The sequence below is a fragment of the Pseudorca crassidens genome, chromosome 5 (assembly GCF_039906515.1).
Source record: "Pseudorca crassidens isolate mPseCra1 chromosome 5, mPseCra1.hap1, whole genome shotgun sequence".
Taxonomy (NCBI): Eukaryota; Metazoa; Chordata; class Mammalia; order Artiodactyla; family Delphinidae; genus Pseudorca; species Pseudorca crassidens.
In genome coordinates, this window is record NC_090300.1 from 37,281,763 (window position 1) to 37,298,412 (window position 16,650).

General features: G+C 35.5%; 1 protein-coding gene across 3 annotated transcripts in view; it reads left to right on the plus strand.

Annotated features, from left to right (window-relative positions):
• TOPBP1 (DNA topoisomerase II binding protein 1) overlaps window positions 1-16,650 on the plus strand; it is a 75,575-nt gene that overhangs the window by 8,861 nt on the left and 50,064 nt on the right. For all 3 annotated transcript variants that reach the window (XM_067737777.1, XM_067737775.1, XM_067737776.1), the window contains exons 8-10: window positions 621-781; window positions 2,491-2,654; window positions 2,803-3,053. In XM_067737777.1, coding sequence (XP_067593878.1) covers window positions 621-781; window positions 2,491-2,654; window positions 2,803-3,053 — 576 coding nt within the window. The remainder of the gene's footprint in view (window positions 1-620; window positions 782-2,490; window positions 2,655-2,802; window positions 3,054-16,650) is intronic.

Here is a 16,650-nt window from a genome sequence, read left to right on the forward strand (position 1 = left end):
ATCTTTTCTTGCTATGCTTCCAGGTATAATTGTATAATAAAATAACCGAATTGTATTAAAAAATTAGTCCAGAACTCCTGATATTTCTTTTTATAATGAGTGCGTACTTTCATACCCTCATGTAATGCACAAGATTATTAAAGAAATTAAGAATGTTAATAAAGACTTAAGAGAATTAATTTTTTAAAACTTGACTGGCAGGTATTAGTACATTTTCTTTATTAGTTTGCTGCAATTGTTATAGATCATCTGTATTCATATAAAATTTAAAACCATTTCTGTTTTGGAGGTATTAATGTTGGCAATTTAACAAATGTTATAAATTTTTTTTCAAATGTAACTTTCCTGGACCTTAAAGCCAGCAACTTCAGATTTTTATTGGAAGCAAGTCACTATTAAGAGAATGTATTAAATATATTTTCATTTAAATAAGATATGAGCCTTAATTAGTTTCATTTTCCCTTTTCATACTTTGCCACCAAGATTTCAGTAAAAGCATTTGAATCTTACTTTAGAAATTGTTCATGGCTCTTTTTGTATAAGAAAAGTTCATGTGTAGGAAAATATGTAATCACAATTATTTTATCTCCATAAATTACATCTTTGTTTTCAATATGTAGGTTATGCTCTTTCAGATGTCAGCCATATTTCCAACATCAGTGCAAGTTGCATAAATGAATCAATATATAGTTCAGTTCTTAATAGCAAAGTGGAGCCTACACTTGAAAATCTGGATGTCAGTGCATTTCAGGCACCTGAAGATTTATTAGATGGTTGTCGGGTATGTCTTTATCATGTAATAAATGCAGTAAGTGATAATATACTTTAGTACTTGTAGCTTCACTTTGAAGACCCTTTAGAGTTGGGCTTGTTCCTCATTTACATAAGCCCTCCACTCTAGCTAAGCAGATGCACTCATTAGGCCATGTCTATCTTTTAGCTTAGGGGCTCTATGCCTGGGGTGTACCTTCATCTCTCATCCATTAAAAGTTCATATCATTTTTTTCAACTCTTCTCTGAACCTTCCTAATAACTACCTTAATCTTTCCATCTACTGTGTTTTGAGAGCATTTAGTTTCTGAACCACTTAATGAATTTTTATTTATAGCTATCATTTATTAAGTGTTTATAACATACTAGACAGTGTGCTAATTATTTCATATACATTGTTGATACGTTTTATATATAATCCCATTTAATTCCCACAAATAACTCTAAAACAGATAATATTGAGACTGATACTTAGAGGATTAAAGTTCCTGTTCAGAATCTCACAGACATTAAGTAGCCAGACATCTACTCCAAAGCCTATATTCCTAACCATTAGGTGTACTGCTTTGTTTAATATCTCTTGGGCTATTTTATTTTTTAGTGTCTGAGTAACTATCTTATAAGTGCCTTTGATGGGATCATCATATATATATCTCCTAGAACTGAATACTTAATATATTCTTGTTTGTAGAATCAATAGGCTAAGCATTAATTCTAGAGTAGCAAAGATTTAACCTTATTTTATTGTTAAGGAAATTGGGCAAATTACCTTCCTTTCTATACTTTTAAAACTTAGCAGTTTACTAGCAGAACAGGAAGTGTGTTGTGTAATCTTTTATCTAGACTATACTAATTCTGAATATGACTTAATTATTCATATAGAAAAACATATGATTCCTCATTTTTGTTAAAGTGTATTCTAGTGATGGAGGTTATTTAGTTTGGGATATAAATGCAGTTAGGAATAGATTGGTCATTAAGAAGTTTTTTAAAGACACATTATGTAAAATAGAGTTGAAGAAGATTGTTATATTGATTAAATTGGTTTAAATACATACATAACCCCATCCGTGCCTCCAAAAGTATATATATACATATTGATAGTTAAAAATAAGTTACTGCTTACATATCATCCTAAGCATTCTGCTTAGCTCTTTGACTTAAATTTTCTTGTTTAATCAACTCTGTGAAAAAGATATCTCAATATATAAGTAAGAAAATTGGTTTAAAGAGTCTGAGTATCTTGAGCTGGTCATGTGGTTAATCATTGGCAGCTGAACCAAAATTTAAACCTAGCTTTTCTGAATTCAAGTGTTTAATGCCAGTTTATTTCTGTAATTACTTTAAAATTTAAAAGTGGTAAGAACAATTTAAGAAGCTACCTGATTTTAGAAATTGCTATGCACTAATGTTCAGAAGATAATTGAATTATTCTGGCTTCTATTTTATTTAAAGCCTCAGAATACTTATCAAGTAGTGTCTACTGTAAAGGGTAATAATGCTATGGGATTGTGAAGAAATGATAAAATTTAAGAATATTTTAAAATTCAAACCTTCAGAATATACGTCACTTCTTAATGTATCTTAAAGTGTAAACAAGAGTTGTCTTATTTACGCACAATGGATTTAGATATATGCTTTTAATAAATAGGTTTCTATTGAGAGAAATAAGCCATTTTAAATACATTAATCTAAAGTAAATGTTTTCTTTCTTTGCAGATCTATCTTTGCGGTTTTAGTGGCAGAAAGCTAGATAAACTGAGAAGACTTATTAACAGTGGAGGTGGAGTTCGCTTTAATCAGCTCAATGAAGATGTAACTCATGTTATTGTGGGAGATTATGATGATGAATTGAAGCAGTTTTGGGATAAATCAGCCCACAGGTTTTGTCAGTTTTTAATTCAAAGCAATTTCTACTCTGTGATAATTTTTTTTAAATTGCATGTCCTGGCAATTATGTAAACTGCATGGCAAGTGGGATTGTGGTCCTTATAGTTTAAACTAATATATAACTATGTACTATTTTTGTAGGCCTCATGTAGTGGGAGCAAAATGGTTGCTAGAGTGTTTTAGTAAAGGTAATATGCTTCCTGAAGAGCCATATATCCATGCTAACTACCAGCCCGTGGAAATTCCAGTTTCAGACCAACCTGAAAGTAAAACAACCCTTTTAAAAAGGAAGAAGAGCAGCTTCTCTAAGAAAGACTTTGCTCCAAATGAAAAGCATGAGGAAACTGATGAAGATCTGCTCTCTCAATATGCGACTAATAACCCAACCATAGGTAAGAAAGAGTGATTAGTGTTTACAGTCATTAAATATTTTGGTAGCAGAATATATACATATGTGATTTCTGCCAGGTTCTCTAGAATTTAGTTAAACTAACGTTTTTCTTCCCTTGAAGTTTTGTGTGTGTCACTTCTTTTTTTTAAGCAGGCAAGGCTAAGGGATTCTGGACCTTCTGACTCCCTCTTCTCTCTTCAACTCACTTGTTCCTCTTAGATCTGTTTTATACACAGGCATTACTTGGTTTGTGTGAGTTTGTAAAGCCCTGAACTTTTATTTTAACCTTGTAACAAATGCCTCTTACTTGGTAATTGTGCTCTTTGATGGGTATAATGCTGCACTGTAGACTACCATCTCAGGATGTAGTCTCAGTGTGGTAAGCAAAATTGCCAGTAAAGAGTTGTGGGCAGCATTTCTTATTTTTTTACTCTTTATACTTTGTTATTCTTCTCTTGTTTTGCCTTGTTCCCGCCCTCCACCCTTTTTTTTTTTTCTGTTGTGGTTTCATTTTGTTACAGTTGTTTCAATTATAGTTTTATTTTTTCTAATATATTTCATATCTTTCTAATTGTATTTTGTTTTCTATTCTTTGATATTGTACTGATCTGTCCCTCCCCTCCCCTCCCCTCCCCCATGAGGCTTACGGAATCTTGGTTCCCAGGCCGGAGGTCAGGCCTGAGCTCCTGTGGTGGGAGATCTGAGTTCAAATCTCTGGACTAACAGAGAACATCAGACCCCAGAGAATATTAATTGGAGTGACACCTCCTGGAGGTCCTCATCTCAGCACCAAGACTTGGCTCTATCCAACTGCCTGCAGACTCCAGTGCTGGACATCTCAGGCGAAACAACCAGTAAGACAGGAATACAGCACCACCAATCAAAAAAAAAAAAAAAAACACAGCAACAAAAAACTATGTTGCAGACGATGGAGCAAGGTAAAAACCTGCAAGACAAATAAATGACGACAAAATAGGCAACCTACCTGAAAAAGAATGCAGAGTAATGATAGTAAAAATGATTCAAAATCTCAAAAACAGAATGGAGAAAATACAAAAAACATTTATCAAGGATCTAGAAGAACTAAGGAGCAAACGAACAGTGATGAGCAACACAATTACTGAAATTAAAAATACTCAAGGAATCAATAGCAGAATAATTGAGGCAGAAGAACTCAATTGAGGCAGAAGAAGTGAGCTGGAAGATAAAATGGTGCAAGTAACTGCCAGGGAGCAGAATAAACAAAAAGAAGAATGAAAAGAATTGAGGACAGTCTCAGAGATCTCTGGGACATTAAACGCACCAACATTCGAATTATAGGGGTCCCAGAAGAAGAAGAGGAAAAGAAAGGGACTGAGAAAATATTGGAAGAGATTATAGTTGAAAATGTCCCTAACATGGGAAAGGACATAGTCAAGTCCAGGAAGCGCAGAGAGTCCCATACAGGATCAATCCAAGGAGAAACACGCCAAGACACATATTTATCAAACTATCAAAAATTAAATGCAAAGAACAAATATTAAAAGCAGCAACGGAAAAGCAACAAATAACATACAAGGGAATCCCCATAAGGTTAACAGCTGATCTTCCAGTAGAAACTCAGCAAGACAGAAGGGAGTGGCAGGACATGTTTAAAGTGATGAAAGGGAAAGGCCTACAACCAAGATTCCTCTACCCACAAGGATCTCATTCAGATTCAACAGAGAAATTAAAACCTTTACAGACAAGCAAAAACTAAGAGAATTCATCACCACAAAACCAGCTTTACAACAAATGCTAAAGGAACTTCTCTAGGCAGGAAACACAAGAGATGGAAAAGACCTACAGTAACCCAAAACAATTAAGAAAATGGGAATAGGAACATACATATCGATAATTACCTTAAATGTAAATGGATTAAATGCTCCAAACAAAAGACATAGACTGGCTGAATGGATACAAAAACAAGACCCATATATATGCTGTCTACAAGAGACCCACTTCAGATCTAGGGACATATACAGACTGAAACTGAGGGGATGGAAAAAGATACTCCATGCAAATGGAAATCAAAAGAAAGCTGGAGTAGCAATTCTCGTATCAGACAAAATAGACTTTAAAATAGACACTATTACAAGAGACCAAAAAGACACTACATAATGATCAAGGGATCACTCGAAGAAGATATAACAATTGTAAGTATTTATGCACCCAACATAGGAGCACCTCAATACATAGGGCAAATGCTAACAGCCATAAAAGGGAAATCGACAGTAACACAATCATAGTAGGGGTATTAACACCTCACTTTCACCAATGAAGAGATGAAAAATGAAAATAAATAAGGAAACACAAGCTTTAAATGACATTAAACAAGATGGACTTAATTGGTATTTATAGGACATTACATCCAAAAGCAGAAGAATACACTTTCTTCTCAAGTGCTCATGGAATATTCTCCAGGATAGACCATATCATAGGTCACAAATCAAGCCTTAGTAAATTTAAGAAAATTGAAATTGTATCAAGTATCTTTTCCAACCACAACGCTTTGAAACTAGATATCAGTTACAGGAAAGCAATCTGTAAAAAATACAAACACATGGAGGCTAAACAATACACTACTAAATAACCGAGAGATCACTGAAGAAATCAAAGAAGAAATCAAAAAATACCTAGAAACAAATGACAATAGAAACACCATGACACAAAACCTCTGGGATGCAGCAAAAGCAGTTCTGAGAGAGAAGTTTATAGCAATACAATCCTACCTGAAGGAAAAAGAAATATCTCAAACAACCTAACCTTACACCTAAAGGAATTAGAGAAAGAAGGACAAAAAAACCCCGAAGTTAGTAGAAGGAAAGAAATCATAAAGGTCAGATCAGATATCAATGAAATAGAAATGAAGGAAACGATAGCAAAGGTCAATAAAGCTAAAAGCTAGTTCTTTGAGAAGATAAAATTGATAAACCATTAGCCAGACTCATCAAGAAAAAAAGGGAGAAGACAAATCAACAGAATTAGAAATGAAAAAGGAGAAGTAACAACTGACACTGTAGAAATACAAAGGATCATGAGAGATTACTACAAGCAACTCTATGCCAGTAAAATGGACAAACTGGAAGAAATGGACAAATTCTTAGAAAAGCACAACCTTCCAAGACTGAACCAGGAAGAAATAGAAAATATAAACAGACCAATCACAAGCACTGAAATTGAAACTGTGATTAAAAATCTTCCAACAAACAAAAGCCCAGGACCAGATGGCTTCGCAGGAGAATTCTATCAAACATTTAGAGAAGAGTTAACACCTATCCTTCTCAAACGCTTCCAAGATATAGCAGAGGGAAGAACACTCCCAAACTCATTCTACAAGGCCACCATCACCTTGATACCAAAGCCAGACAAAGATGTCACAAAAAAAGAAATCTCTGATGAACATAGATGCAAAAATCCTCAACAAAATACTAGCACACAGAATCCAACCGCACACTAAAAGGGTCATACACCATGATCAAGTGGGGTTTATCTAAGGAATGCAAGGATTCTTCAGTATACACAAATCAATCAATGTGATACACAGTATTAACAAATTGAAGGATAAAAACCATATGGTAATCTCAGTAGATGCAGAAAAAGCTTTCGACAAAATTCATCACCCACTTATGACAAAAACTCACGAGAAAGTGGGCACAGAGGGAACCTACCTCAACTTAATAAAGGACATAGATGATAAACTGACAGTCAATATCCTTCTCAAAGGTGAAAAACTGAAACCATTTTCTCTAAGATCAGGAACAAGTCAAGGGTGCCCACTCTCAGCAGTATTCAACATAGTTTTGGAAGTTTTACCCACAGCAGTCAGAGAAGAAAAAGAAATGAGGAATCCAAATCGGAAAAGAAGAAGTAAAACTGGCACTGTTTGCAGATGACATGATACTATACATAGAAAATCCTAATAATGCTACCAGAAAACTACTGGAGCTAATTGATGAATTTGTAGAGTAGCAGGATACAAAATTAATGCACAGAAATCTCTTGCATTCCTATATACTGACGACAGAAAATCTGAGAGAAATTAAGGAAACACTCCCATTTACCATTCCAACAAAAAGAATAAAATACCTAGGAATAAACCTACCTAAGGAGATAAAAGACCTGTATGCAGAAAACTATGAGACACTGATGAAAGAAATTAAAGATGATACAAACACAGAGATACACCATATTCTTGCTTTGGAAGAATCAATATTGTGAAAATGACTATAGTACCCAAAGCAATCTACAGATTCAATGCAATCCCTATCAAACTACCAATGGCATTTTTCACAGAACTAGAACAAAAAATTTCACAATTTGTATGGAAACACAAAAGAACCCAAATACCCAACGCAATCTTGAGAAAGAAAGCCAGAACTGGAGGAATCAGGCTCCCGGTCTTCAGACTATACTACAAAGCTACAGTAATCAAGACAGTATGGTGCTGGCACAAACACAGAAATAGAGATCAATGGAACAGGATAGAAAGCCCAGAGATAAACCCCTGCCTATAATGGTCACCTTATCTTTCATAAAGGAGGCAAGAATATACAATGGAGAAAAGACAGCCTCTTCAATAAGTGGTGCTGGGAAAACTGGACAGCTACATGTAAATGAATAAAATTAGAACATTCCCTAACACCATATACAAAAATAAACTCAAAATGGATTAAAGACCTAAATATAAGGCCAGACACTATAAAACCCTTAGAGGAAAACATAGAACACTCTATGACATAAATCACAGCAAGATCCTTTTTGACCCACCTCCTAGAGAAATGGAAATAAAAACAAGTAAACAAATGGAACCTAATGAAACGTAAAGCCTTTTGCACAGCAATGGAAACCATAAACAAGATGAAAAGAGAACCCTCAGAATGGGAGAAGATATTTGCAAATGAAGTAACTGACAAAGGATTAATCTCCAAAATATACAAGCAGCTTATGCAGCTCAATATAAAAAAAAAAAACCCAATCCAAAAATGGGCAGAAGACCTAAATAGACGTTTCTCCACAGAAGATATACAGATTGCCAACAAGCACATGCAAGGATACTCAGCCTCATTAATCATTAGAGAAATGCAAATCAAAGTTACAATGAGGTATCACCTCACACTTGTCAGAATGGCCATCATCAAAAAATTTACAAACAATAAATGCTGGAGAGGGTGTGGAGAAAAGAGAACCCACTTGCACTGTTGGTGAGAATGTAAATTGGTGCAGCCACTATGGAGAACAGTATGGAGGTTCCTTAAAACACTAAAAACAGAACTACTTTATGACCCAGCAATCCCACTACTGGGCATGTACCCTGAGAAAACCATAATTCAAAAAGAGTTAATGTACCACAATGTTTATTGCAGCACTATTTACAATAGCCAGGACATGGAAGCAACCTAAGTATCCATGGACAGATGAATGGGTAAAAAAGATGTGGCAATGTATACAATGGAATACTACTCAACCATAAAAAGAAACAAAATTGAGTTATTTGTAGTGAGGTTGGTGCACCTAGAGTCTGTCTTACAGAGTGAACTAAGTCAGAAAGTGAAAAATACCATATGGTAACACATATATGGAATCTAAAAAAAAAAAAAGTTCTTATGAACCTAGGAGCAGGACAGGAATAAAGATGCAGACGTAGAGAATGGACTTGAGGACACAGGGAGGGGGCAGGGTAAGCTGGGATGAAGTGAAAGAGTAACATTGACTTATTTACACTACCAAATGTAAAATAGATAGCTAGTGGGAAACATCTGCCTAGCGGGTCCACCTAGAGGGTTGGGATAGGGAAGGTGGGAGGGAGACGCAAGAATGAAGAGATATGGGAACATGTGTATATGTATAACTGATTCACTGTTATAAAGCAGAAACTAACACACCATTGTAAAGCAATTATACTCCAATAAAGATGTTAAAAAAAACAAAAAAAAAACAACTCAATACACAGAATGTTCTATAGAAAACTTTTAATATGATATCTGATATTAAAAATATTTCATTCTTATATACCAGCAAACAGTTCAAAAATGTAATTTTAAGACATAAAAATTAAAATATCAAAAAGAACAAATGAACATAATATAAATAGAAAACAAAAAATTAGGAATACTTATAACACAGCATGTGCAGGATCTTATGAGTGTAGTTATACTTTATTGAAAAACATTAAAAAAAGATAAAACTGTATGCTGATATTCTATATTCATGGAAAGGAAGAATTTTTCATTGTAAAGTTGTCAATTCTGCTCCAAATTATAAATTTAATAGAATCCCAACCAAATTCCCATACTGATTTATGCAAACTGACTAATTTAAAAAATTAGAAGCAAAGGTCCAAAAAAGGGTAAGACACTTTTGTAAAGAAAATTGGAGAGTCCTTTTATTTCAGATATCAAAACATTTTACACAAAGTTATTATAATAAGATGGTTTATCACTGCAGTATCTCAATGGAACAGAATAAAAAGCTTAAACACAGATCCCCATTTAACAGACCCTTAATAAATGACAGGGGCAGCAGTGCAAATTAGTAGAAAAAGGATGACCTGTTCAATAAAAAGTTTGAAAACAAGTGATTATCCACATGGATAATCTGAACACTTCTTATCAAATACAAAAATCAACTCCATGTGGATTGAAGACGTAATGTGGGAAGGCAAAACTTTAAGACCTCTAAAACATATACATAAAAGTAACTTTATGACCCTCAGATAGGAAAACTTGTATAAAATAGAAAACCACAGACCACAAAATAAGATTGAAAAATCCAACTACTTTAAAGTATTCGTCAAATAACACTCAAAAAGATGCTCTACCTTATTAGCAGTCAGTTATAAGTTTAAAACCACAATGAGATCCCACTTTACATCCATCAAATTAATAAGAATTTCAAGCCTTATGGGAAATTCTAAATGTTGAAAGGATGTGCAATAGGAATCCTTACTATTGTTCTAGTATAAAGTGGTAAACTAGAACAAACACTTCAGAAAGCAATATGCATTATGTAAGAAAGTGGAATATGTACATATCCCAGGAATCAGCCAAGCCAACCCTAGAAAAATTCTTGCTCATGTGCACAGAGACGTGCATAAGAACAATCTCAGCAGTACGGTTTGTACTGTATTGGCAAAACAACAAAGCAAAACCAAAAAAAAAAACACAATAAAAATATCCTTAGGTGGAAAAATAAATTGTGGTATGTTCATATACCAGTGTGGTACATTCATAACCAGTTACTTGGATGACATGAATATCTCTCATGCTGAGGTTAGGATAGCAAAAGAGTACATACCATGTATCACTTATGTAAGTCAAAATACACGCAAAATGAAGTAGTGTATATATTACTTACAGTTATATATATGTTGTAAACCACAAAGAAAATGGGAAGGGATTCACAGGAGAATTTTGGCCAAGTAAAATATTTTATTTTTTCTAATAGCTAGATTAGTAGTATATGGTTACTCATTATTCTTTATATGTTTTTAGATGTATTAAATACTTCATAATAAAAATTTTAACACCTTTATCAGAGTAAAATTGCTTTACAATGGTGTGTTAGTTTCTGCTTTATAACAGAGTGAATCAGTTATACATATACAGATGTTCCCATATCTCTTCCTTCTTGCGTCTCCCTCCCTCCCAATCCCACCCCTCTAGGTGGTCACAAAGCACCAAGCTGATCTCCCTGTGCTATGCGGCTGCTTCCCACTAGCTATCTACCTTATGTTTGGTAGTGTATATATGTCCATGCCACTCTCTCACTTTGTCACAGCTTACCCTTCCCCCTCCCCATATCCTCAAGTCCCTTCTCTAGTAGGTCTGTGTCTTTCTTCCTGTCTTAACCCCTACGTTCTTCATGACATTTTTTTCTTAAATTCCATATATATGTGTTAGCATACAGTATTTGTTTTTCTCCTCCTGATTTACTTCACTCTGTATGACAGACTCTAGGTCCATTCACCTCATTACAAATAGCTCAATTTCATTTCTCTTTATGGCTGAGTAATATTCCATTGTATATATGTGCCACATCTTCTTTATGCATTCATCCAATGATGGACACTTAGGTTCTTTCCATCTCCTGGCTATTGTAAATAGAGCTGTAATGAACATTTTGGTACATGCTTTTTTTTTTTTTTAGCATCTTTATTGGGGTATAATTGCTTTACAATGGTGTGTTAGTTTCTGCTTTATAACAAAGTGAATCAGTTATATATATACATATATTCCCATATCTCTTCCCGTTTGCATCTCCCTCCCTCCCACCCTCCCTATCTCACCCCTCTAGGCGGTCACAAAGCACCGAGCTGATCTCCCTGTGCTATGCGGCTGCTTCCCACTAGCTATCCACCTTACGTTTGGTAGTGTACATATGTCCATGCCTCTCTCTCGCTTTGTCACAGCTCACCCTTCCCCCTCCCCATATCCTCAAGTCCCTTCTCTAGTAGGTCTGTGTCTTTATTCCTGTCTTACCCCTACGTTCTTCATGACATTTTTTTGTCTTAAATTCCATATATATGTGTTAGCATACGGTATTTGTCTTTCTCTTTCTGACTTACTTCACTCTCTACGACAGACTCTAGGTCTATCCACCTCATTACACATAGCTCAATTTCGTTTCTTTTTATGGCTGAGTAATATTCCATTGTATATATGTGCCACATCTTCTTTATCCATTTATCCGATGATGGGCACTTACGTTGTTTCCATCTCCGGGCAATACAGCTGAAATGAAAATTTTGGTACATGCCTCTTTTTGAATTATGGTTTTCTCAGGGTATATGCCCAATAGTGGGATTGCTGGGTCATATGGTAGTTCTATTTGTAGTTTTTTAAGGAACCTCCATATTGTTCTCCATACTGGCTGTACCAATTCACATTCCCACCAGCAGTGCAAGAGTGTTCCCTTTTCTCCACACTGTCTCCAGCATTTATTGTTTGTAGATTTTTTGATGATGGCCATTCTGACTGGTGTGAGGTGTACCTCATTGTAGTTTTGATTTGCATTTCTCTAATGATTAGTGATGTTGAGCATTCTTTCATGTGTTTGTTCGCAGTCTATATATCTTCTTTGGAGAAATGTCTGTTTAGGTCTTCTGCCCATTTTTGGATTGGGTTGTTTGTTTTTTTGTTATTGAGCTGCATGAGCTGCTTGTAAATTTTGGAGATTAATCCTCTGTCAGTTTCTTCATTTGCAAATATTTTCTCCCATTCTGAGGGTTGTCTTTTGGTCTTGTTTATGGTTTCCTTTGCTGTGCAAAAGCTTTGAAGTTTCATTAGGTCCCATTTGTTTATTTTTGTTTTTATTTCCATTTCTCTAGGAGGTGGGTCAAAAAGGATCTTGCTGTGATTTATGACATAAGAGTGTTTTGCCTGTTTTTCTCTAACAGTCTGATAGTTTCTGGCCTTACATTTAGGTCTTTAATCCATTTTGAGCTTATTTTTGTGTATGGTGTTAGGGAGTGATCTAATCTCATACTTTTACATGTACCTGTCCAGTTTTCCTCGCACCACTTCCTGAGCTGTCCTTTCTCCACTGTACATTCCTGCCTCCTTTATCAAAGATAAGGTGGCCATATGTGCGTGGGTTTATCTCTGGGTCTTTCTATCCTGTTCCGTTGATCTATATTTCTGTTTTTGTGCCAGTACCATACTCTCTTGATACTGTAGCTTTGTAGTATAGTCTGAAGTCAGGGAGCCTGATTCCTCCAGCTCCGTTTTTCGTTCTCAAGATTGCTTTGCTATTCGGGGTCTTCTGTGTTTCCATACATATTGTGAAATTTTTTGTTCTACTTCTGTGAAAAATGCCAGTGGTAGTTTGCTAAGGATTGCATTGAATCTGTAGATTGCTTTGGGTAGTACAGTCATTTTCACAATGTTGATTCTTCCAACCCAAGAACATGGTATATCTCTCCATCTGTTTGTATCATCTTTAATTTCTTTCATCAGTGTCTTATAATTTTCTGCATACAGGTCTTCTGTCTCCTTAGGTAGGTTTATTCCTAGATATTTTATTCTTTTTGTGCAATGGTAAATGGGAGTATTTTCTTGATTTCACTTTCAGATTTTTCATCATTAGTGTATAGGAATGCAAGAGATTTCTGTGCATTAATGTTGTATCCTGCTACTTTACCAAATTCATTGATTAGCTCTAGTAGTTTTCTGGTAGCATCTTTAGGATTCTCTATGTCCTCTGCAAACAGTGACAGCTTTACTTCTTTTCTGATTTTGATTCCTTTTATTTCTTTTTCATCTCTGATTGCTGTGGCTAAAACTTCCAAAACTATGTTGAATAAGAGTGGTGAGAGTGGGCAACCTTGTCTTGTTCCTGATCTTAGTGGAAATGCTTTCAGTTTTTCACCATTGAGGATGATGTTGGCTGTGGGTTTGTCATATATGGCCTTTATTATGTTGAGGAAAGTTCCCTCTATGCCTACTTTCTGCAGGGTTTTTATCATAAATGGGTGTTGAATTTTGTCAAAAGCTTTCTCTGCATCTGTTGAGATGACCATATGGTTTTTCTCCTTCAGTTTGTTAATATGGTGTATCACATTGATTGATTTGCATATATTGAAGAATCCTTGCATTCCTGGAATAAATGCCACTTGATCCATGGTGTATGATCCTTTTAATGTGCTGTTGGATTCTGTTTGCTAGTATTTTATTGAGGATTTTTGCATCTATGTTCATCAGTGATATTGGCCTGTAGTTTTCTTTCTTTGTGACATCCTTGCCTGGTTTTGGTATCAGGGTGATGGTGGCCTTGTACAATGAGTTTGGGAGTGTTCCTCCCTCTGCTGTATTTTGGAAGAGCTTGAGAAAGATAGGTGTTAGCTCTTCTCTAAATGTTTGATAGAATTCGCCTGTGAAGCCATCTGGTCCTGGGCTTTTGTTTGTTGGAAGATTTTTAATCACAGTTTCAATTTCAGTGCTTGTGATTGGTCTGTTCATATTTTCCATTTCTTCCTGATTCAGTCTTGGCACGTTGAGCATTTCTAAGAATTTGTCCATTTCTTCCAGTTTGTCCATTTTATTGGCATAGAGTTGCGTGTAGTAATCTCTCGTGATCTTTTGTATTTCTGCAGTGTCAGTTGTTACTTCTCCTTTTTCATTTCTAATTCTATTGATTTGAGTCTTCTCCCTTTTTTTCTTGATGGGTCTGGCTAATGGTTTATTAATTTTGTTTATCTTCTCAAAGTACCAACTTTCAGTTTTATTGATCTTTGCTATCGTTTCCTTCATTTCTTTTTCATTTATTTCTGATCTGATCTTTATGATTTCTTTCCTTCTGCTAACTTTGGGGTTTTTTTGTTCTTCTTTCTCTAATTGCTTTAGGTGCAAGGTTAGGTTGTTTATTCGAGATGTTTCCTGTTTCTTAAGGTAGGATTGTATTGCTATAAACCTCCCTCTTAGAACTGCTTTTGTTGCATCGCATAGGTTGTGGGTCGTCGTGTCTCCATTGTCATTTGTTTCTAGGTATTTTTTGGTTTCCTCTTTGATTTCTTCATTGATCACTTCATTATTAAGTAGTGTATTGTTTAGCCTCCATGTGTTTGTATTTTTTACAGATCTTTTCCTGTAATTGATATCTAGTCTCATAGCATTGTGGTCGGAGAAGAAACTTGATACAATTTCAATTTTCTTAAATTTACCAAGGCTTGATTTGTGACCCAATATATGATCTGTCCTGGAGAATGTTCCATGAGCACTTGAGAAAAAAGTGTATTCTGTTGATTTTGGATGGAATGTCCTATAAATATCAATTAAGTCCATCTTGTTTAATGTATCCTTTAAACCTGTGTTTCCTTATTTATTTTCATTTTGGATCATCTGTCCATTGGTGAAAGTGGGGTGTTAAAGTCCCCTACTATGAATGTGTTACTGTCGACTTCCCCTTCTACGGCTGTTAGTATTTGCCTTATGTATTGAGGTGCTCCTATGTTAGGTGCATAGATACTTAAAATTGTTATATCTTCTTCTTGGATCGATCCCTTGATCATTGTGTAGTGTCCTTTGTCTCTTCTAATAGTCCTTATTTTAAAGTCTATTTTGGCTGATATGAGAATTGCTACTCCAGCTTTCTTTTGATTTCCATTTGCATGGAATATGTTTTTCCATCCCCTCACTTGCAGTCTGTATGTGTCTCTAGGTCTGAAGTGGGTCTCTTGTAGACAGCATATGTCTGGGTCTTGTTTTTGTATCCATTCAGCCAGTCTGTGTCTTTTGGTGGGAGCATTTAATCCATTTACATTTAAGGTAATTATCGATACGTATGTTCCTATTCCCATTTTCCTAATTGTTTGGGGTTTGTTATTATAGGTCTTTTCCTTCTCTTCTGTTTCTTGCCTAGAGAAGATCCTTTAGCATTTGTTGTAGAGCTGGTTTGGTGGTGCTGAACTCTCTCAGCTTTTGCTTGTCTGCAAAGGCTTTAAGTTCTCCATCAAATCTGAATGAGATCCTTGCTGGGTAGAGTAATCTTGGTTGCAGGTTTTTCTCCTTCATCACTTTAAATATATCCTGCCAGTCCCTTCTGGCTTGCAGAGTTTCTGCTGAAAGATCAGCTGTTAACCTTATGGGGATTCCCTTGTGTGCTATTTGTTGTTTTTCCTTTGCTGCTTTTAATATGTTTTCTTTGTATTTAACTTTTGACAGTTTGATTAATATGTGTCTTAACGTGTTTCTCCTTGGATTTATCCTGTATGGGACTCTCTGTGCTTGGCGGACTTGATTAACTATTTCCTTTCTCATATTAGGGAAGTTCTCAACTATAATGTCTTCAAATATTTTTTTTAGTCCCTTTCATTTTCTCTTCTTCTTCTGGGACCCCTATAATTCGAATGTTGGTGCGTTTAATGTTGTCCCAGAGGTCTCTGAGATTGTCCTCAGTCCTTTTCATTCTTTTTTCTTTATTCTGCTCTACAGTAGTTATTTCCAGTATTCTGTCTTCCAGGTCCCTTTCTGTTCTTCTGCCTCAGTTATTCTGCTATTGATCCCTTCTAGAGTATTTTTAATTTCATTTATTGTGTTGTTCATTGTTGCTTGTTTCATCTTTATTTCTTCTAGGTCCTTGTTAAATGTTTCTTGCATTTTGTCTATTCTATTTCCAAGATTTTGGATCATCTTTACTACCATTATTCTGAATTCTTTTTCAGGTAGACTGCCTATTTCCTCTTCATTTGTTAGGTCTGGTGGGTTTCTATCTTGCTCCTTCATCTGCTGTGTGTTTTTCTGTCTTTTCATTTTGCTTATCTTACTGTGTTTGGGGTCTCCTTTTTGCAGGCTGCAGGTTCGTAGTTTCTGTTGTTTTTGGTGTCTGTCCCCTGTGGCTAAAGTTGGTTCAGTGGGTTGTGTAGGCTTCCTGGTGGAGGGGACTCATGCCTGTGTTCTGGTGAATGGGGCTGGATCTTTTTTTTCTGGTGGGCAGGTCCACGTCTGGTGGTGTGTTTTGGGGTGTCTGTGGACTTATGATTTTAGGCAGCCTCTCTGCTAATGGATGGGGTTGTGTTCCTGTCTTGCTAGTTGTTTGGCATAGGTTGTCCAGCACTGTAGCTTGCTGGTCGTTGAGTGAAGCTG